A 24,216-nucleotide genomic window follows, 5' to 3' on the forward strand; every position below is an offset into this window, starting at 1 on the left:
TGAAACCCCTGAAAATGTAATGAAAGTAAATAAACATCTCGAATAGACATCTAATAATGAACTTTACGTCAGAAGAAAATCACAGTGTGGTGAAATCACACCTCTTGTGTGGATCTGTTTTGGATTTGACCGCTGGATGAGTTCCAGCTCCGTGCAACTCGTTTGACATCTTTATTACACACCAGGCCTCCATTCACAACTCTGACGTTCTTCATCGAAGCTCTGACGAAATCATACCGTCTTATAAGCAGGAGTGTAAGGGGCTGTGCGTGTGGGAAGTGCGGGACTGCCTCCTTACCGAGCACCGCGCTCTCTGCGTCACCGCGCACTGCGTTTATTCCAACCGCTCAGTGCCTGATGTGTGTCCGGTTCTCCTGCGTAAAGGTACAGTAAAAGACACTTTTCAATCATTCCAGGACACACACACACACACACATGTATGCCAAAACAAATTTTAACCATTTAAACTCTAAAGTAGAGTTGCTTTGAGATGGCACCACTGTTCACTTCTATAGTGCAGATAATATAAGATTACGCATGGCGCATGCATGGTGCAGAGTAAACCTTAGAGCTTTAATATAAAATATAAACATGATTAAAGGATTGAAACAAAAAGCAATTTAGCAAGCTTGGGAATTTGATTTTGGGTTGCATTTCACTAAACAGTTAGTTGAAATAATTAACGATGCATAAGAGCAAATTGTGTTGTTGTTGATGTAAAAATTTCTACAACAATGTTTAAATGCACAGGGAATGAAAAATAAAGGTGGATTGATTTCTTTCTTTCTTTCTTTCTTTCTTTCTTTCTTTCTTTTTTACTCAGCTGCTGCTGGGTTGAAATCCCTTCGCTCAGTTGTGAACTGTTGATCAGCTGTGTGTTGGTTTGATTGAGTCTCTCTTCTCTTCTCCTCTCCTCTCCTCTCCTCTCCTCAGGTCTCCTCCATGCCAGTGAGGTGTTCAGAAGCGCAGTGAAGATGGCCATCCATGTGGAAGGGCTGGTGGCGATTGTCATCTTCTACTTGCTGATCCTCGGTGTGGGAATATGGGCCGCCTGGAAGAACAAGAACTCGGGCGTGGAGGAGGGAGCGGACCGCAGTGAGACCATCATGGTCGGAGGGAGAGACATCGGACTGTTTGTGGGAGCGTTTACCATGACAGGTAGGACTCAGTGCGTAAAGAAGCGCATATGCTTAATCCTTGTTGTTGTTGCTGAAAAGTTTTTTTTTTTCGTCCCCCCCCGCCTTTAAAAAAAAAATTAATTTATTTTTAATTTTTTGCTAAACTACACATATTAATGATTTTCCCCCATCACCATGGAAAGCCTTGCGTTTTTGCGCATCGGTAAAACATGGATGAAACAGAGACGAGGTTGTTATTATTATATGGGTTTATTTTTTGCTTTGTTTTTAGAGAAAGTGTGAATGCATGTTTAAAAATCTGGATGCTTTGGATATCTTTGGAGATGCAACTTTTAATCTGGTTAATTTTAGAAGAAAAACACCCTCGTAATCTTAACCTGCTGTTGATTGATGTGGAAATGCAGTCAGTAAATCAATAAAGCCACTTTTCCTTGGTGCTGATTTGGCACCATTAAGGGTTTATCTTTTTATCCTTTTCTCATGGGAAGATTCATCATGTGGTGTACCTTTAATTAGATTTTAAAGATTTAATGCTGTAGCAGACAGTGGTCCTTATCCTTAGGAATAGTCCATTTATGAATAGCTACAGTATATGGTATAAAGGGTAAAGATGGTTCCATTCCAGCAACAAGGAAAGGTACAGAGAGTGTAGATTATAGAGACACTTCAGATTATAGATACATCCAGCTGTTTAACATCCTTGTGTTTGTGTGTTTTAGATGTGTCAGGTTAAATGGAGGTGTTTAAACCATGTGTGTGTGTTGGACACTTGCTGTATCACTGTATTATATTTGCAGCTACATGGGTGGGAGGTGGATACATTAACGGCACTGCTGAGTATGTGTATCTGCCAGGTTATGGCTTGGCCTGGGCGCAAGCTCCCTTTGGATATGCCATGAGTCTGGTACTGGGTAGGATAATTAAGAATAACTATTATTATTATTATTATTACAACAACTACCTCTTCCTTGATCCTCTCATTTGTGGCTAATGAATCATCTTCTTCTTCTTCTTCTTCTTCTTCTTCTTCTTCTTCTTCTTCTTTTCTCTATTTTTAATGATGTTCTCTCCTGACATTAAGGTGGTCTGTTCTTCGCCAAGCCCATGCGCTCCCGTGGCTACGTCACCATGTTGGACCCTTTCCAGCAGCTGTACGGAAAGCGCATGGGTGGCCTGCTCTTCATCCCCGCGCTCATGGGGGAGATCTTCTGGTCGGCCGCCATCTTATCAGCCCTCGGTAAGGAACACAGGGAGCTCAATCAATGTAGGAGCCTGAATTAGAAACAACCAATATCGGTTGCACAGGGAGGAAAGTTTCAGAGAAATGACTGGTTTGAGCAGGGACACACAGTCAGGGACTCAGGGCTGAGTTGTTGTTGAGGTATAAAAGATAAACAACAAATTTCATCCTGCTTTCCTTTAGCTTTGATATTATTATATGACTTAAGATGTATTTTAATTCCATTTATTATATACACTGTGTTTTCACACCACTTTGGTTGCATTGGCAAAGAAGAGTTAAGCAATTCTGGAGGAATGACTTTGTGCCTATTTAATTACATCATAATGCATTAATTAGATTTGTACATTAGTAGGCTGGTCATCTGCATGGTTAAGTAAATAACTCTATTTTTTGTTTGTTTGTAATTGAGAAAGGACATAATTGAGCAGTTGATGATTAAGGGTCTTGCTCAAGGACCCAGTGGCAGTGTGGCAGTTTGGCAGTGCTCAGATTTGACCTCACAACCTTCTAATTAGTAGCCGAATAATCTCAACCACTCAGCTACCACTTCACCATATTTTAGTGTTTTTCCTGTGCTAACAATTAGCCAGCTAATTAGCAACCCTGCCTAAGTTGTATCAAGTGTGTTAGAGCAGGAATACTATACAGGACAGGGTGAACTCCAGGATCCAGGAACCTGTATACCAGACAACCACTATGGGTCCACCTTAATTCCTCTTAGATTTTTTTTTAATTGAAGCATGTATACCATATTTAATATCTGTAATTTTTTTTGCTGCTTTCTTTTAAAACCACTTATTAGGCATGTAATGATATGCAACTGTAAATTGTGATACAAATTTATGACAATTTGAATCGATGAAATAAAAAAAAGAAACACGATTATTATAAGGCTGCATAATCTATAAGTTTTTCCTACGTAGCTGTAATTGTGATAATGCACAATAGCAGGAATACACGTGACTTCACCCTAGGTGAAAGTAACACAGCTTTAAAGCTGTGAGGGGAAAAAAAACACACACAAAAAACCCAGATCTGAAATGTGAAAGAGCTGTTGTGTGATTGACTGCACAAATAGATTTAACAAGAAATCAGGGCTCTCTTTTTACAGACTGCTGAAAGATAAAGAAAAGAGAAGCAAACAGAGGAAGTACAAATGTTTATAAAAGTTTATTAAGAAAGGCGTATTTGTTATTAACTTTTTTATTCTTAATAAAAGGAATATTTTAGTTAATAGACTATTGTATTTGACTCCTCTCTGTACAAATGTGGGCAAATAATTATTGTTGGTGATTAAGGAAATGAAACAAAAGGGTTTTTTTTAATTATCAAAAGGAATATTTAAGTCAATAAACACTAGGAAAATAAATGTTGCATTTTTTGCTGATAAAATTTTCTTAACTTTTGTTGTTTTTTTTTCAAAAATATCGTGAATCGAATCATGAATCAGGTGAATTGTTACATCTCCTGCTTATGCTTCAAAAATATTCTTTTCTTATCAGATAAATGTTATGATTTGATCTGTTTAAATGGAGAGTCTTTCAGCTTCATATCTCCCTGCTGTCAGGTGTACAGGTGGGTAAGGATGATTCAAAGGATGCTGAGTAAACATGGGGCCCAAGAACAATGAAATTTGTCCAGAGTTGAGAACAAAGTCCCAATTCACTGACCAAAATGTATACTTTCCACTTGTGTGTATCTTTGTTATATTGCAAATCACAGATAAATTTAGCCTACATAGTTTTGCCTTCAGGATTTTTGTCTGAATTTCAGAGTCTCCAGATTCTAGTCAGAAAGAAACGAATGGTGTATGATGTTGTAAAGTGTCATTGTTAATAAGAGTGAACTGTAAATTATAATAAATGAAACTAAAAGAGATAAGATCAGTCCGAGAACATTTTACAGAAAAGTCAGGCCTGGTTAATTTCACTACAATTATTACTCAGGACTTCTTAATCACACACCATCACTTATTTTCCCAACAGGAGCAACACTGAGCGTCATTGTGGACATCGATATAAACATGTCAGTCATCATTTCTGCCCTCATCGCCATTTTCTACACACTGGTTGGCGGTGTTTACTCAGTGGCCTACACAGACGTGGTTCAGCTCTTCTGCATCTTTCTGGGACTGGTACACTCACGTTATTTAATCACATGCTCTGGCAGGATTTGTCTCTTTTTCTGAACCAACACAGACTACAAAAGTGAAATGAAAATAAATTAGGCTAAATATGATTTGGGAATCTGGTCCACATCCAATCTATATAAAGCCAGTTCTGGGTGTTAAACAATTTAGTCATAGCTGTTTCCTGATTTATGCAGGTTTCTCTTTTGGCTCATGTTATTTGTATATTCACTAATCTTCCCCATGTTGATAAATGATGAAGAGAATTTGGCCTGTGTGTCGCATCATATTCAATTCATACCCCAGTGAAACAGGAAATCATCTTGTCTCGTCTCGTCGTCTTCTGCTTATCCGGGGCCGGGTCGCGGAGGCAGCAGTCTGAGCATGGAAGCCCAAACTTCCCTTTCCCCAGACACCTCGGCCAGCTCCACGGGAAGAACACTGAGGCGTTCCCAGGCCAGCCGAGAGACATAGTCCCTCCAGCATGTCCTGGGTCTTCCCCGGGGCCTCCTCCCGGGGGGACATGCCTGGAACACCTCCCCAGGGAGGCATCCAGGAGGCATCCGAAAGAGATGCCCGAGCCACCTCAGCTGATTCCTCTCGATGTGGAAGAGCAGCGGCTCTACTCCGAGCTCCTCCCAAGTGACTGTGCTTCTCACCCTATCTCTAAGGGAGCACCCAGCCACCCTGCGAAGGAAACTCATTTCGGCCGCTTGTATCCGCAATCTTGTTCTTTCGGTCATTACCCAAAGCTCATGACTATAGGTGAGAGTCGGAATGTAGATTGACCGGTAAATCGAGAGCTTCGCCTTTTGGCTCAGCTCCTTCTTCACCACAACGGACCGGTAAAGCGACCGCATCACTGTGGAGGCCACACCGATCCGCCTGTCAATCTCACACTCTATCCTTCCCTCACTCGTGAACAAGATCCCGAGATACTTAAACTCCTCCACTTGAGGCAGGACTTCTCCACCAACCTGGAGAGGGCAAGCCACCCTTTTCCGGTCGAGAACCATGGCCTCTGACTTGGAGGTGCTGATTCTCATCCCAGCCGCTTCACACTCGACTGCAAACCGACCCAGTGCATGCTGAAGGTCCTGGTTTGAAGAAGCCAACAGGACAACATCATCTGTGAAAAGCAGAGATGAAATCCTGTGGTTCCCAAACAAGATTCCTTCTGGCCCCTGGCTGCGCCTAGAAATTCTGTCCATAAAGTTTATGAACAGAACTGGTGACAAAGGGCAGCCTTGCCGGAGTCCAACATGCACTGGGAACAGGTCTGACTTACTGCCGGCAATGCGAACCAGACTCCTGCTCCATTCGTACAGGGACTGGACGGCCCTTAGCAAAGAGCCCTGAACCCCATACTCCCGAAGCACCCCCTACAGAATACCATGAGGGACACGGTCGAATGCCTTCTCCAAATCCACAAAGCACATGTGGACTGGTTGGGCAAACTCCCATGAACCCTCGAGCACCCTATGAAGGATATAGAGCTGGTCCAGTGTTCCACGACCAGGACGAAAACCGCATTGTTCCTCCTGGATCCGAGGTTTGACTATTGGCCAAATTCTCCTCTCCAGTACCCTGGAGTAAACCTTCCCTGGGAGGCTGAGAAGTGTGATTCCCCTATAATTGGAGCACACTCTCCGGTCCCCTTTCTTAAAAAGAGGGACCACCACCCCAGTCTGCCACTCCAGAGGCACTGTCCCCAACTGCCACGCGATGTTGCAGAGGCGTGTCAGCCAAGACAGCCCCACAACATCCAGACACTTGAGATACTCAGGGCGGATCTCATCCACCCCCGGTGCCTTGCCACCGAGGAGCTTGCTAACCACCTCAGTGACTTCGGCTTGGGTAATGGACGAGTCCACCTCTGAGTCATCAGCCTCGGCTTCCTGAATGGAAGACGTGACAGTGGAATTGAGGAGATCCTCGAAGTATTCCTTCCACTGCCCGACAATGTCCCCAGTCGAGGTCAACAGCTCCCCACCCGCACTGTAAACAGTGTTGGCAGAGTACTGCTTCCCCCTCCTGAGGCGCCGGATGGTTTGCCAGAATTTCTTCGAGGCCGACCGATAGTTCTCCTCCATGGCCTCACCGAACTCCTCCCAGTTCCGAGTTTTTGCCTCCGCAACTGCCCGAGCTGCGGCACGCCTGGCCTGCCGATACCCATCAGCTGCCTCAGGAGTCCCGGAGGCCAACATGGCCCGATAGGACTCCTTCTTCAGCTTGACGGCATCCCTTACTTCTGGTGTCCACCACTGGGTTCGAGGATTGCTGCCATGACAGGCACCAGAGACCTTGCGGCCACAGCTCCGAACAGCCACATCGACAATGGAGGCAGAGAACATGGTCCACTCAGACTCAATGTCCCCCACCTTCCTCGGAAGCTGGGAGAAGCTCTCCCGGAGGTGGGAGTTAAAGACCTTCCCGACAGAGTGCTTGGCCAGATGTTCCCAGCAGACCCTCACCATACGTTTGGGCCTGCCAGGTCTGTCCAGCTTCCTCCTCCGCCAGCGGATCCAACTCACCACCAGGTGGTGATCAGTTGACAGCTCAGCCCCTCTCTTCACCCAAGTGTCCAAGACATAGGGCCGGAGATCCGATGAAACGACAACAAAGTCGATCATTGACCTCTGACCTAAGGTGTCCTGGTGCCACATGCACTTATGGACACCCCTATGCTCAAACATGGTGTTCGTTATGGACAAACCATGACTAGCACAGAAGTCCAATAACAAAACACCACTCGGGTTCAGATTGGGGAGGCCATTCCTCCCAATCATGCCCCTCCAGGTGTCACTGTCATTGCCCACGTGAGCGTGAAGTCCCCCAGTAGAACAATGGAGTCCCCAGTCTGAGCACCTCTCAGTACCTCTCCCAGGGACTCCAAGAAGGCCGGATACTCTATACTGCTATTCGGCCCATAGGCACAAACAACAGCAAGAGCCCTCTCCCCGATCCTAAGGGGCAGAGAGGCGACCCTCTCGTTCACTGGGGTAAACTCCAACACATGGCGGCTGAGCTGGGGAGCTATAAGCAAGCCCACACCAGCCTGCCGCTGTTCACCATGGTGACTCCGGAGAAGTGGAGAGTCCAGCCCCTCTCAAGGAGCTGGGTTCCGGAGCCCAAGCTGTGCGTGGAGGTGAGCCTGACTATCTCTCGCCAGTACCTCTCAACCTCCTGTACAAGCTCAGGCTCTTTTCCCCCCAGCAAAGTGACATTCCATGTCCCAACAGCTAGCCACTGTGTTCGGGTATCAGGTCGTCGAGGCCCCTGCCTTCGACTGCCGCCCAATCCACATTGCACCAGCCCCTACGGCTACCTCTGTGGGTGGTGAACCCACAGGAGGTTGGGCCCATGTCACCACTTTGGGCTGAGCCTGGCCGGGCCCCGTGGGCAAAGGCCCGGCCACCAGGCGCTCGCATACAAGCCCCAACCCCGGGCCTGGCTCCAGGGTGGGGCCCCGGCTGCACCATACCGGGCGACGTCACGGTCCTTGATAGATTGTTATCCATAAGGGGTTTTGGTGAACTACTCTTAGTCTGGCCTGTCACCTAGGACCTGTCTGCCTTGGGAGACCCTAACAGGGGCGTAATGCCCCCGACAACATAGCTCCTAGGATCATTCAAGCACACAAACCCCTCCACCACAATAAGGTGGCAGTTCTAGGAGGGGACAGGAAATCATGAATTTAAAAAATAATAATTAAAATATAAATGACAAAATACTTCAGTTAGATTTTGTGAATAAAAATTTCTAGTCGCGTCAATAATCGCAACACTTGTGGGTTTGTTACTAGGCTATCATATGAGCTGATAGCCTAGTAGTAGAGTAGCCAATTAGAGCACGCGATTGCTCATATCCAGTGAATGTGGATAGAATAATATATAATATGCATACTGTTTTTATTTAATGTGTCTCAGTATAAAATTGTGAAGAAATAAATGCTAGTTTTTTAAAAAGTCATTGGTGAAAGAAATTGAAAAGGTGTACAAAACAAATGAAAGTGTTTTTGTTCTCTCTGCAGTGGATCAGTGTCCCGTTTGCGCTGTCGAACCCTGTTGTGTCTGACATCGGCCTGACTGCTGTGAAGGAGCTCTACCAGGATCCCTGGCTGGGGTCGATCGAAAGTAAAGATAAATGGATGTGGGCAGACAACTTCTGCCTACTGGTGAGTGTAGTTCACTTGGAAACTCATCATTAGTGCAACACAGAGACATTTTCCTCATACAAAGAAAAATCCATTTAAAATTAAAGCCTTAATATATGAAGTGTGGCAGTGTGGGAAAACTCGCAGGATATCGTTGTGGCTGAATTCTCCAAACAGACCTTTTTTTTTTTTTTTGCCTGAAATAGTTTTTATTTCTGCTTATCACATACTTGACACCATGATGTTAAGAACAGAACAAGAGTGCTCTGAGAGCTTATCCCCTGCTGGCAACCCTGCCATAACTCTGGTAAAATGCAACTGAATTGAACGAAATTGCAACATGTGTATTACCGACATCAGGCCCGGCCCTTATCAATTTGACACCCTAGGCAAGATTTTAGGTGGCGCCCCCTCCCCAACACCAGTTAAAGCCACTGATAGTGTATCTATACTAAGGGTCTACTGGAGCAGCAGAAGGTCCCCTTGATGCTGCTGCATCACTAGGTTGTGTTGGGTTGGTTGAGGTGGAGGCAACTGGATTAGCATTGGATGCTGCTAGGCCTACGTCCCTGCTGGGTTGCTCTGCTGAGGTGGAGGCGACAGGAGGATTTACAAATGTAGGACTGAGGAATCTCAGCAGTGCATCTGAAGAGAGAAGAGGAGTAACACCAGTCTTATAATAACCACATGATTTTAAGAATAAAATAAAATGAAATAATATAAATGAAAAACCTAAGAAATGCATGCAGGATGTAGACTATACTGTACTGTGTCTAATATACAGTGCACTCTTTATTATGCAAATTATATTAGTAATTCATACTGTATATTAGTAATGGTAGGCTATCAATTGTATTGTCTAATTGTTTATTACAGTGAAATGCAAATTAGCAGAAGGCAAAGAATTAGTTAACTGCAGTATAATATAGCATGTGAGAATGCCAAGTTATGCTCTAACATTAATTATGTACACTGATATAATGTTATCCATTGCTTTGCTGCATAGCCTAGAAAACAAGTGGTTAATGACATTATCAATCATGGTTTTGCAACAGAAAAATAATATCGACATCATCTTTACTGAGTGTGACATTACCTCTGTCTTTGTCGCGTTTTTCCTCCTCTTCTTTCCTTTTCTTTCTCCCCTGGGCTCCTGACAATTTTGGACGTTTTGATATTTTTTCAGCTTGCATTAAAGCACGACCATCCTCCCCAAGTAGTAGTTTAGCATATGTAAAGCCTGGTCGGACGAGAGGGGGCGCCTTGGGAAAGTAACAGGTCTATTAATGATAATAATAATAATAATAATAATAATAATTATTATTATTATTATTATTTACTGAATTCCTCACCACCCGCTCGGTGAGTTGCTTTTGTGTCTTCTTCCTTTACAGGAGAGAAAGTGTGCCATTTATGCTATTTGTAAAGAGAACACATCTGAGTACTTGTTTCGTTTCCATGCAGTCTTGACGCACTGAGATTGTTTCTTGTTTTCAACGCGTTTATTATATTTTCCTCCAGGAAGCTCTTCGCAACATGGTTGCTTGAATGAGCTGCTAAACTGTCATTTTAATGAGAACACAGATCAACAAAGCAACTTTGTTTTATTAAAAAAAAAAAAAAAAAACGTGCCAGGCACCATTGGAATATCTCGCTGCGAAACGTGTTCGGTGCATAAAAGACCTTTACTTCAGCCCAGACTGCTCAACGACACCGACAGACTGCTCCAAGTGCAGCCATATTCAAAACAAGCAACAGATCTATGTCAGTTATCTACGTTATGCAAAAACACTCTTTAGCCAACAACACTTAGGCTATTACATGGCCAAAACAGAGAATAGCCGCGGATGCGCATTTGCGTGCCCGAAGACACACTATAGACAGGGCGAACCACTGTTGAGCACTTATTGTTTCATGATTAACATCCACCACCACACCCCACCCCGCTTTTTTTGACAAATCGTACCCTGACTACATGCTTTGCTGTACAATTAAATTAGGCTAAGACATTATAATACTGACTCGTTTTCAGAATAGTGGAAGTCATAATTTTTCTCCCCCCGTTTCTGCGCCCCTGGATGGACACAGCGCCCTTAGCATTTGCCTATATTGCCTATGCCACGGGCCGGCTCTGACTGACATATAAAAAAGAATCCTGCCAAGTTTTATGAAGTTCCTCCAAAAATTGTGAGAGGAGATGATTTCAGAAGGCGAGTACCCTTCCTGGGACGGATGGACGGACATCGCTACGACATAATTCCTCTTCGGGCCTTTCAGCCAGCGGGGGATAAAAATTGTGAGGGACGTTGATTTCAGAAAGCGAGCACCCCTTGATGAAATTGCTAAAGTACAAGTTTGTTAATAATCAAGGGCATAACTCTGGTAAAATTTGCCCAAATTAAACAAAATTTCAATCTGCGTATAACTATCATATAACAAAGCCTTTTGCCAAGTTTAGTGAAATTCCTCCACAAATTGTAAGAGGAGTTGATTTCAGAAGAACGTACACCCTTATGAAATTGTCAAAGTACAAGTTATTTAATCAAGGGTCAAAACTCTGGGAAAATTTTCACAAAACAAAATTAAATTGCAATACGCATATTACTGTTATATAACAAGGCCTTTTGCCAAGCTTCAAGAAATTTATCCAAAAATTGTGAGAGGAGTTGATGTCAGAAGGCGAGCGCACCTTCATGAAATTGTCAAAGTACAAGGTTGTTAATCAAGGGCTGTAACTCTAGTAAAATGCAACCGAATTGAACAAAATAACAATATGTGTACTAATGACATACAACAATGCGTCTTGTCAAGTTTCATGAAATTCCTCCAAAAATTGTGAGAGGAGTTGATTTCAGAAGGTGAGTACCCTTCCTGGGACGGACGGACGGACATCGCCACGACATAATCCCTCTTCGGGCCTTTCGGCCAGCGGGGGGTAAAAACATATTCCACCAAAACAACACTGAAAAGTTTTTGTTTACTTTCTAACCTTGCTTAGGCTTTCTTCCTGCAAGCATGACATTGTGTAAGATTAACAAGTTTATCAAGCACACTGTGAAAGACAGTCTCTCTGTCTAAAGATGTCTGAAACTAGCTCATCTTGCTAGCTAAGTGTGATTTCCTTTATCATGCTTTGATGATATTGAGTTGATATGATATCTACATGCTGTCACACCTAATCAGTTTAAATGACCAGTTGGAATTAAATCTTTAAATGCAATTTTCCTCCATTTCACTTTTTTTTAAGAGTGTAAACGGATTTTAAAATACTAGAACTTTTACTTGTGATCAAGATATGTACAAAAGAGAAATATTTCAGCTCAGGAAACAAAAAGATTTCCCATTCTGTTCTGCCACACATGCCGTAAACGAAATTACTGAATAATATTAAATGCTAGAATATAATTGAACTCTGTGACCTATTCCAAATGAAAGGCGCAAAAAGTAAACGATATATATTTTTTTTAAATGTCAAGGGTTTGTAATGAAATGGTAAAGCAAGTAATTCTGTCATCTCTGTGCAGTAATAAATGGCCAGCCAACCTCAACTATGTATGAAGGGTCACTCATGATCATCAAACGATGGCCGAAAGCAAAAATAATCTTTTTATTGTGAAAGCTATGACTTGACTTACCGTAGTATGTCGTGTTTCATGTCATCTAAAAGATCAGATTTATTTTTATATTGCTATAAACCCTGTTCACTGATGCTTTTTTTTTTTTGTTAGTGTCTCGCTGTTTGGTGTCTGCATTTACGTTGCCGTTCTTGTTCCTAGATGCTGGGGGGAATTCCCTGGCAGGTCTATTTTCAACGGGTTCTTTCTGCTTCTTCAGCTACCTACGCCCAAGTCCTTTCCTTCTTGGCTGCCTTTGGCTGCATCATTATGGCCATACCCTCCGTCCTGATCGGAGCCATTGGGGCCTCTACAGGTCAGCTGAAGCATTAGGACTTGCACATGTACAGTCCTGTACAAAAGTCTTAGGCACATGTAAAGAAATGCTGTCGACCAAAAATGGCTTAAAAAAATAATGAAATTAAATGTTTCAATGTTAAAAAAATACTATAAACAGTAAGCAGTAAGCCATAATAAATAAAACAAAGTCAGTATTTGGTGTGAGACGACCCTTTGCTTTAAAAAAAATAGTAGTCTCAGGTACAATGAGTGCAGTTTTATAAGGAAATGAGCTGCTGTAGGTTTTATTGAGCGTCTTGCAGAACCAGCCACAGTTCTTCTGGGCACTTTAAGAAATTTTGCGGCAAAAACTTCTGAATAGGGCGGCACGGTGGTGTAGTGGTTAGCGCTGTCGCCTCACAGCAAGAAGGTCCTGGGTTCGAGCCCCGGGGCCGGCGAGGGCCTTTCTGTGTGGAGTTTGCATGTTCTCCCCGTGTCCGCGTGGGTTTCCTCCGGGTGCTCCGGTTTCCCCCAAAGACATGCAGGTTAGGTTAACTGGTGACTCTAAATTGACCGTAGGTGTGAATGTGAGTGTGAATGGTTGTCTGTGTCTATGTGTCAGCCCTGTGATGACCTGGCGACTTGTCCAGGGTGTACCCCGCCTTTCGGCCGTAGTCAGCTGGGATAGGCTCCAGCTTGCCTGCGACCCTGTAGAAGGATAAAGCGGCTACAGATAATGAGAATGAGACTTCTGAATAGCCTTCATTGAGTTTGAGTTTTCTTTTTTAATCTGAAAAGTGGTCTCTTATGGAATATGCTGCTCAGGTGCAAACATTTTTTTTTCTGTAACATTTAATTTTGTGCTTAAAAAAATGAACGTTTGGAACTCTAAAATGTTTTTGTCCTGACTATAGACCCCTTCGCATGTTTGTAAACAAACCGACCGTTGCCAGGATGCACGCGCAGCCTGGACCCAGAGACAATGGCGCTGCCCATAGACTGGCATTATGAGCTGTCAGATTATGCCAAACAATTGTCGTTACAAGATCGAGAATGCTACATAAATAAGTTAACTCTAACAAGTGGACATCGCCTACCGGATCCGTATTTAATTAAAGAGTGGACGGACGATGTTAGTAAGTTCCCTGGTATACAATGGCCAGATATATACTCGTACCTTATTGACAAGACTTCAGTGTACACCCACGAAAAACTTCATGCCTACAAGTCTTTAGATGCATATGATTATGTTATGTGCGGGCATGTACAGAACGTGTTTTACAGTGAAATTGTTTTAATCAAATTATGCCAGTGATGTGATGGCAATGTGGCTTTAGCTACAACAGCAAATACCAACACTAAACAGCAATTTGCAGGAGGTAATGGCATGAAAGGAATGATAGTGTAAAGAGTGCAGCTAAGAGAAATCAGAGCTGCGTAAAAAGCGAGAGGCAGAGAGCAGAAATGAAACTGAACGGGGCGGGAGCTAGGTTAGAGCAGTCAACGTAAGTTGGCATTTAGAGTGAGGGCACACAATTTTACCTTTCCATCCTTGCTTTAAAATTGTGATTTTCGGCATACACAAATAATGATGGCACAAAATCTGGACTGCTTGAGTCAAGCGAGACCTCTCCTACAAACAAAATTGCATGCAAAGCTAAGTTAACATGCTAACAATATTCATTACATTGTGTAACTATGACCCAGCTAATCAGACAAACGTTACCAAAGTATTTTGCTACATCAGTAAACGAAGACTAGAAAGAATAAAAAAGAAAGATTTAATAAATAGCCTGATCTTACCTGTGATGAAGTGGGCGCTGCAAACCCGCGCATTTTTGATAGTGCTTTCATCCCAGTCTACACGTTTGATGGCTTGTAGCCATAGACGTCGGCGATTTTTTTGGAATGGGTGAGATCCTGCTGGAATTCTGAACATTTTAACCCCATCACTGCTACGATTCTGACACCCGACAACACAACAACTAGGCATTTCTGAGTCTTTTTTGGGTCCAGGCTGCGCGCGCAATTTCCGCTTACGTATGAATGACGTTTACTGCGAAGGGGTCTATAAGATAGAAATCTATAACAAAGTTTGTATGAAAAAAATAGGGTGCACAGACTTTTGCACAGTACTGTATCTTAACTATGGTTCAATGGCTAGATGCAGTTTTCAATAGCAATTAAAGTAATACAGCCAAACATGACAAGACGAGAGACTCTGTTGAAAGGTTGTGCACACTTGTTTTTGGAGCACTGCAATACGGTTAATGTCGCTAATCTAATACAAAAAAATCCAGCTTCTGTGAATTCAGACCAAGTGTCTTAAATAATGTATCAAACACCTTGGTGCATGCTGTTATTGGAAAATAATCAACGATTCAGCTTGACACAAAGTGCTGCTACTGTTACCAAAAATGGCAAATAAATGTCTCCTCACGGAAAACTTTGTTCATGTGGAGCATTCGTTATCCAAGTCCCTCTGTAACTGCCACTCTTGCAGCAACATCACGGATCAGCTAACAAGCTAGTTAACCATCAGTGGATGGCTGTGACATCAACAACATCGAGAGTGATCTAAGACCTCAGACCATTCAGGAGCCCCTTTAATGTGAAAATTTTCTTTATTAATTGTCTCACTGTGCTCTGGTAGACACAACCAACCCAGTATGTTATGGAATAAAGGAGCTAGGCTTTGCTAGTTTCATCTTTTCCGTGTTAATTGACTAGCAACAAGTTAGCCAAGCTAGCCCGACATACAGTACCAGTCAAAAGTTTGGACAAACATTCTAATTCAATGGGTTTTTTTCTTTATTTTTTATTAAAGGAGAACTGAAGTCATTTTTAAACTTGCTTTATTTCTTAATTAACGTGTTCTTCAATTACGTTTTCGGTTTTAGTAACCTTATATCGTGACTCGTATTGGCAACTAATTGCAATTAAATATTATACTTATCAGCCTATTCGGTTTTTAGCCATGTTGGATTTAGTTCATTTGGTCCATGGCAGGCGTCGCTTATCTGTGTGATCTTCACGAGACTTGTGCGAGACTTCGAAACGTGAAGTGTCAGCCAGGTGTCAGCGCCGCCATTTTGAAAACTGTTTTCCAAACGAAATATTGCACAAAAGCGAGTTTAAATGACGATTACTGCCTACTTTTTTCAAACTTTCCTGACTGCTAACAAAACAAAACTTCTGGCTTGATTACATCAGCGTTCGAAAGAGGGTGCACGCGTCTTTTGACAACATTGGCAGATGTTGGTCATTTTGATTTTCGCTGTACGTTTTACTTCTGTCCTATGATGTCTCGCACAGGTCTCAACGAATCTCGTTTATGGCCATTGCTTTGACATATGGACTGATATATTACAGAGCATATTTCAAACACTCATAACTTGCTATAGCAGTGACAAAATAGCTATCAAAAATGCATTCCTATATTTAATAAAATGAGATAAATAGAGGGCGGCATGGTGGTGTAGTGGTTAGCGCTGTTGCCTCACAGCAAGAAGGTCCGGGTTCGAGCCCTGTGGCCGACGAGGGCCTTTCTGTGCGGAGTTTGCATGTTCTCCCCATGTCCGCGTGGGTTTCCTCCGGGTGCTCCGGTTTCCCCCACAGTCCAAAGACATGCAGGTTAGGTTAACTGGTGACTCTAAATTGACCGTAGGTGTGAATGTGGGTGTGAATGGTTGTCTGTGTCTATGTGTCAGCCCTGTGACGACCTGGCGACTTGTCCAGGGTGTACCCCGCCTTTCGCGCGTAGTCAGCTGGGATAGGCTCCAGCTTGCCTGCGACCCTGTAGAACAGGATAAAGCGGCTAGAGATAATGAGATGAGATGAGATAATAAAAAAATTTGCCTTCAGTTCTCCTTTAATTAAAAGTCACTTCGTGTCTTAAAATAATGATGGATGTCTTTTCTCTTTACTGAGTTGAGCGGTTCTTGATGTAATATATATGGATTACTACAGTTGTGGTGCTGAATAGGGTTATCTATTTATAGTATTTTTATTATTTGCTATTTACTGTTTGATCTCAAATGCATTAAGAAGGCAAGAAACTCATCCACTAATTAACTTTTGACGAGACACACCTGTTAATTGAAAAGCATTCCAGGTGATGACCTCATGAAACTGGTTAAGATAATGCCAATAGTGTGCAAAGCGACATCAAGGTTAATGCTGGATACATTGAAGAACCTAAAATATCAAACCTTTTTTTTTTTAAACATTTTTGTTTACCACATAATTCTATATGGCGGCACGGTGGTGTAGTGGTTAGCGTTGTCGCCTCACAGCAAGAAGGTCCGGGTTCGAGCCCCGTGGCCGGCGAGGGCCTTTCTGTGCAGAGTTTGCATGTTCTCCCCGTGTCCGCGTGGGTTTCCTCCGGGTGCTCCGGTTTCCCCCACAGTCCAAAGACATGCAGGTTAGGTTAACTGTTGACTCTAAATTGACTGTAGGTGTGAATGTGAGTGTGAATGGTTGTCTGTGTCTATGTGTCAGCCCTGTGATGACCTGGCGACTTGTCCAGGGTGTACCCCGCCTTTCGCCCATAGTCAGCTGGGATAGGCTCCAGCTTGCCTGCGACCCTATAGAACAGGATAAAGCGGCTAGAGATAATGAGATGAGATGAGATAATTCTATATATGTTCCAGATGTTATTCCATAATTTTGATGTCTTCAACATTGTTCTGTAATGTTTGGGGGAAGCCATGGCCAAATGGTTAGAGAAACAGCTTTGGGACCAAAAAGTCACTGGTATGATTCCCTGAACCAGCAGGGCTGGATCAAGTGCCCTTGATCAAGGCACCTAACCCTCAACTGTTCTGACAAGAGTGGTAACATACCTTGTGTCTGATTAGCCAAAGAAAAACTGATGATGTGATTATTAGTTTGGGCAAGAACCTGGCCATAAATAATGTAGAAAATAGTACAAAAAAACTATGAATAAGTAGGGGTGTACAAACTTTCGACTGGTACTTTTGATAATGCATTATTGTTTATCTCACATTAGATGCTGAGTTTTATTGGACATGATCAAATCCAATGGGAATTCTGTTTGACGACTGCCCAAATGCTAGCTCTCCAAGCATGGAAATATGGCAGCCATCTTTGACAGTATGCGACTCCACAGTAGTTTAGGACAGGAAGCTCTCAAGGGAATCTGAAAAACACACTCCTCAAATAATCAACCCCTTTAATAAATGTTCCAGTGTTCTCATTTACATTATAACGCCGGTGCATCATCCAGGCTCGCAATCTCCCTCGACTCACAAATCAATCATAAGGGTGAAAGCAATGTCTTTAGCGTAAGACCTCTTTAGTACGTACAGTGGTGCTTGAAAGTTTGTGAACCCTTTAGAATTTTCTATATTTCTGCATAAATATGACCTAAAACATCATCAGATTTTCACACAAGTCCTAAAAGTAGATAAAGAGAACCCAGTTAAACAAATGAGACAAAAATATTATACTTGGTCATTTATTTATTGAGGAAAATGATCCGATATTACATATCTTTGAGTGGCAAAAGTATGTGAACCTTTGCTTTCAGTATCTGGTGTGACCCCCTTGTGCAGCAATAACTGCAACTAAACGTTTCCGGTAACTGTTGATCAGTCCTGCACACCGGCTTGGAGGAATTTTAACCCATTCCTCCGAACAGAACAGCTTCAACTCTGGGATGTTGGTGGGTTTCCTCACATGAACTGGTCGTGTCAGGTCCTCCCACAACATTTCGATTGGATTAAGGTCAGGACTTTGACTTGGCCATTCCAAAGCATTAACTTTATGCTTCTTTAACCATTCTTTGGTAGAACGACTTGTGTGCTTAGGATTGTTGTCTTGCTGCATGACCCACCGTCTCTTGAGATTCAGTTCATGGACAGATGTCCTGACATTTTCCTTTAGAATTCACTGCTATAATTCAGAATTCATTGTTCCATCAATGATAGCAAGCCGTCCTGGCCCAGATGCAGCAAAACAGGCTCAAACCATGTTTCACAGATGGGATAAAGTTCTTATGCTGGAATGCAGTGTTTTCCTTTCTCCAAACATAACGCTTCTCATTTAAACCAAAAAGTTCTATTTTGGTCTCATCCATCCACAAAACATTTTTCCAATAGCCTTCTGGCTTGTCCACATGATCTTTAGCAAACTGCAGACAAGCAGCAATGTTCTTTTTGGAGAGCAGTGGCTTTTTCCTTGCAACCTTGCCATGCACACCATTGTTGTTCAGTGTTCTCCTGATGGTGGACTCATGAACATTCATATTAGCCAATGTGAGAGAGGCCTTCAGTTGCTTAGAAGTTACCCTGGCGTCCTTTGTGACCTCGCCGACTATTACACGCCTTGCTCTTGGAGTGATCTTTGTTGGTCGACCACTCCTGGGGAAGGTAACAATGGTCTTGAATTTCCTCCATTTGTACACAATCTGTCTGACTGTGGATTGGTGGAGTCCAAACTCTTTAGAGATGGTTTTGTAACCTTTTCCAGCCTGATGAGCATCAACAACGCTTTTTCTGAGGTCCTCAAAAATCTCCTTTGTTCATGCCATGATACACTTCCACAGACATGTGTTGTGAAGATCAGACTTTGATAGATCCCTGTTCTTTAAATAAAACAGGGTGCCCACTCACACCTGATTGTCATCCCATTGATTGAAAACACCTGACTCTAATTTCACCTTCAAATTAACTGCTAATCCTAGTGGTTCACATACTTTTGCCACTCACAGATATGTAATATTGGATCATTTTCCTCAATAAATAAATAACTAAGTATAATATTTTTGTCTCATTTGTTTAACTGGGTTCTCTTTATCTACTTTCAGGACTTGTGTGAAAATCTGATGATGTTTTAGGTCATATTTATGCAGAAATAGAGACAATTCTAAAGGGTTCACAAACTTTCAAGCACCACTGTAGATTCTCATTCCTGCCTATTATCTGAAACAGCGCTGGCGCATGAATGTACGGATGATTATATGCCAGCTGCTGAAACTCACATGGGAAAATGTCTGATTGCTACGGTCTTTTTTTTTTTTTACTGAAATGAACTCTCACAACAGGGAGGTCTTTCCCCTGCCTGTACTAACCCAGGGTGGTGGCCATGTTCACGTCAGATCTCTAAAGAAATGTGTAAATAACAACAGCTGGTCTCCCTCATCTATTATTGAGGGCTTATCCGTTTAACGATGTGAACTCTGTAAATATTACATCTGAGGCAGGCCTGACGAATCAGAATTATTCGACTGATTTTCACCATCAAAAGACTCAATGTGGAACTGAAGCTTTGGCTTTTAGGAAATATTGCTGTAGGATACTGTTGAAAAGTTTACTCTTGTAATTGGTATATAAATTAGTCTTGAAATATTACGTCTGAAAAATTAAATAGACAGAAATGTGCAAAAAAAAAACTTCAGAAAAAAAAGACTTGAACGAAATCCAAAGTAGCTGAATTTAATATGGCATAGTTGATAATGAAGTTTTTGGGAGTTAAACCAGATAACCAGACCACCATCAGTCTGACTGAATTTTTTTTTTTTTGCTGGAGTTTTTGATATTACTTTTGACCGATGTACCCGATTGGTGAAGTTTAACAAGGCACTGACATTTTTGCTTGTCAAGTCTGCAAAAATAAGTTTTTCCATTAAGCATCCCAAGTCTAAGGTTCATCCCTTTGGAAGAACCCTATCACAGAAAATGTTTCATGCAGAATCTACTCAAGAAGTGGGAATTCTTAACACTTGAGGAGCCTCGAGGAAACATTTGCTCTAAAAGCATACATTGATATCCAGAAGGTATGTTGGTGTTTCTACCTAAATACAGTAAATAGTGTAAGCGATCATACTGTGGGGTCTATGGGCTGAACCATCATGGTACCATCATAGTACCATCTAAGTTACCATGGTACTATCAACTGAACCATGGTACCATCAACTGAACCATCATGGTACCATCATGGTAACCATGTCTGTACTTTTGATTGTAGACTGGAATAGGACGACCTATGGGGAAATCCCTCCCATGGAGAAAGACGAGTCTGAAATGATTCTTCCAATCGTGTTGCAGTACCTGTGCCCGCCCTACATCTCCTTCTTTGGGCTGGGGGCAGTGTCTGCTGCAGTGATGTCATCGGCTGACTCATCCATCCTTTCAGCCAGTTCCATGTTCGCCAGGAACATCTACCAACTGGCCTTCCGGCAGTCGGTGAGCACCAATTACATTAGTATTGGAGAGCACAATCTTAATTCTAACCTTCAACTGTCCGAGTTCTAATAATGGCATCTTTTAGGTTAAAACTGATCTACGCCAATCTCACACTTACTAAAACAATAAAACACAAATCCAACCATACATAAAATTGGTTTGCTTCTTTCTTCAGCCACCATTTCTTATCTTTTTTTCCTCTAGGCATCAGACAGAGAGATAGTCTGGGTCATGCGGATCACCATCTTTGTTTTTGGTGCTCTGGCAACAGCTATGGCTCTCCTGACAGGTACAGTGTATGGGCTCTGGTACCTAAGCTCAGACTTGGTCTACGTGATCATCTTCCCACAGCTCCTCAGTGTCCTGTTTGTGAAAGGCACAAACACCTATGGCTCAGTGGCAGGCTACATCTTCGGCCTGATCCTGCGCATCGGCGGCGGTGAGCCTTACCTCAAACTACCCCCTTTTATCTATTACCCTGGCTGGTACATCACGGAAAAGAAGCATCACAAAACAGGGGAAGTGGAATATCTGATAACGCAGAGGTTTCCCTTCAAGACAGTCTCCATGCTGGCCTCCTTCCTGGGCAACATGGCTTTCTCTTACCTGTTCAAGTACTTGTTTGAGAGTGGCAAACTGTCAGCCAAGTACGACTTCCTGGACGCGGTAGTGGCTAAGCACAGTGCTGAGATCATGGACAGGACCACGCTGGTGAACAGGAATGTTATTGGGCTGAATGAGATGGCACCAGTGCGGCCACGTCTCAGTGTCACTTTGGCCAGCGCCTTCAGCAGGAAGGAAACCCTCACTGAAGAGGAGGAGGAGGACTCCAGCCCAGAGTCTCCTCATCATGAAAATGAGTAAAGACCACTACCTTTTCAAATAGGACTATGGCCATGATGGGAAGGACAGCACCTCGTGAAATTAACTTCTTTGACAACGGATGAAAATGGACAGTTTATTTTAACCGTACGTATTGGATTTTCCATTGCTGCAGCAGGATAAGCCAGAATGGCCAAACAGGAGCAGAAAAACATGGGACATATTGCATCATAGACAGTACAGTATTACATCATTCCATTAGGAAGAAGGTTAGCTGAAGGTTCAGTACTCTTCAGTATGGTATGTATAAACCTTGAACTCATTTTGCTCATCTGCTCTGAAGGAAATCCCTAACTACCACGACTACACCATTCCCATTTGAGGCAATATTCATTTCGCTGAACCTTATCCTAGGTCAGGTCTTATTTACTAAACCTAAATAAAATACACTGTGCATTAGCATACAGGTTTAAAGCCTATGTAGCCAAAATCAGAGTTCCATGTTATACAGTATAGCATAGTTTATCTTATCATCTTGTAATTAAAATGTATAAAAATTAGTTATTAATAGAGCTCTTCCATTAATCTAGCAAACTGTTCAATCCCATTTATGATATACAATATATAACTTAACTATGAGATAATTAAACATCCAGTATATTCATATTTTTGTGTACATCTGAGAACAGGATGAGGAACTTGATGTTGCAGTCGCCTTAAAATAGCTGTGTCGTTTAAATAGAAATTTCAAATGGTTCCCTGCTCCCTATGTCATGCACTATATATCAATGCAGGTGCCATTTCAAGTTCAGCTTGATATTATGCAAATGGGTCAGCAGCCACTTTGTTAGGAAAGGAAGTCGCTGCTGGAAAAGACTTGTAAAGGATCTGTGCTGTGATATTTTATCTGCAAACTCATAACTGCGGTGTCTAGTCTGAGGTTGAGTCAGTGTTCATTTGTTGTATTTTTGCAAGCAGATTTGTGTGTGTGTGTGTGTGTGATGTGTACGTACTGTATACAGTGTACTGTATAAATGAATCTATTTTAAAGATGTACAAATTCATAGTTTTATTTTACTGTGTTGGTAGAGTTACTCATTTTGGTGAGAAAAATGGTTTTAGGCCAATAAATCTAGATTTATTTATTTATTTATTTATTCTGGCCTAAAAATATTCTAAATGTCGAAGAAATCAAATAAATTATGTTACTACAAAGTTTAATGATTGTGTCCTTTTGCTACGTTCAAGTTTCAGACTTGGAGCTCTGAAAGCGAGCATGTGACCAAAAAAACCAACAACAAACCCCAATGTGATATTACCTCAAATAAAGTCAAATAAAGGGATCTAAAAACAGGTACTATGTTACTTACATTCCACTAAATGCTCTTGTTATATTGGCAGAGGTGGAGTATTTGGTGGAGTGGCTGGAGGAGAAGAAGGGGGGGTTAATTGGGATGGGTTTGTTTCCCTCCACTGCAAGTTTCTTAAGGGTGGTAAAGGTTGGGGGTTGGGGATGGGGATGATGATGATGATAATGATAATGGTGATGTGGATGACGCCACTCCAGCCTCTTGTGTCCATTGTTTGTCCTCTGTCACGTCCTTGGTCCAAAAGTTTAATCCAATTACGTTGCTGTGGCTGCCAGAGATTCCATTCACTTACAACAGCAAAGTGCACTTGGCCTGATTAATATCCACAGAATGAAAATAAATAAAATCGATTCTCCAATCTAAGGAGGCTATTCGTGACCATCTGAAATAGCATTTGGAAATGGTTCAGTTTCAGTTATCATGCACACATAGGATATACCATAGAATTGCATGGGGTTTCAGTTACACAAACCAACCAGATGTGTAAGTAGTCTTCAGGGTTTAAACTGAGACCATTTTAGTTGTTTGTATTCTACCATACGTATACCAACTAGCTGATTTACATTTGGTGTCACATCTCCGACAAACGACTCGGCTGATTAATGGTATGCTCTGAAATATGGGAACTTCTGATTCAATCAGCTTGGAGATAGAGAGAGGACATGTGTCCTGTTTTATAGTCAAATCAATCACCTCTTCTACAACAATGGGGCTAACGAGTTCTGAATGCGACGGTGACTGGCTCCAGTTTCTGTCCTCTTCCTCATTCTGAATAGACCCTGTATATAAACATAAAAAACACCGTCATTGTAGAGCTTTGGCTATATTTTCAAATCATTATGAACAGATATAGCAAATTTTTCCTTAGCTTTTTATTCACCTGTTAAATGACGGAGCTCTTGACTGCTCAATTCTGATTGGTCAGAAAGTGTTGGTTACATTCCTACAACTAGTAGTTCTCATATTAAAAATTCTCTTTAAAATTAACTTGATGTACATGCAGCTCATTTATACCACAATGCTGTTACATTCTCAATTTTGATTAGTCACAATCTCTGACAGCATTCCTGTCTGCAATTCAAATCACAGGTTCATTATATGTTCATATACACACACAGTACCAATCAAGAGTTTGGACACCCTTACTCTTTCATAGGTTTTTCTGTATTTTGTATTTTCTACATTGTAGAACAATACTGAAGACATCAAAACTATTAAATAACATATGGAAAGAATATATGGAATTAAGTGATAAAAA

At 42.1% G+C, this 24,216-nt stretch overlaps 1 protein-coding gene across 1 annotated transcript; it reads left to right on the plus strand.

The window, feature by feature from the left end:
* Window positions 1–974: 974 nt before the first annotated feature.
* On the plus strand, window positions 975–22,096 carry slc5a7a (solute carrier family 5 member 7a). The gene is made up of 8 exons (XM_060899556.1): window positions 975–1,158; window positions 1,937–2,050; window positions 2,221–2,376; window positions 4,368–4,516; window positions 8,544–8,687; window positions 12,443–12,596; window positions 20,549–20,766; window positions 20,971–22,096. Exons 1-8 carry the CDS (start codon window positions 975–977, stop codon window positions 21,628–21,630), a joined length of 1,779 nt encoding a protein of 592 aa, XP_060755539.1. The 3' UTR covers window positions 21,631–22,096.
* The last annotated feature ends 2,120 nt before the right edge of the window (window positions 22,097–24,216 follow it).

This window comes from Neoarius graeffei, chromosome 18, assembly GCF_027579695.1.
Source record: "Neoarius graeffei isolate fNeoGra1 chromosome 18, fNeoGra1.pri, whole genome shotgun sequence".
In the NCBI taxonomy this organism is placed as follows: Eukaryota; Metazoa; Chordata; class Actinopteri; order Siluriformes; family Ariidae; genus Neoarius; species Neoarius graeffei.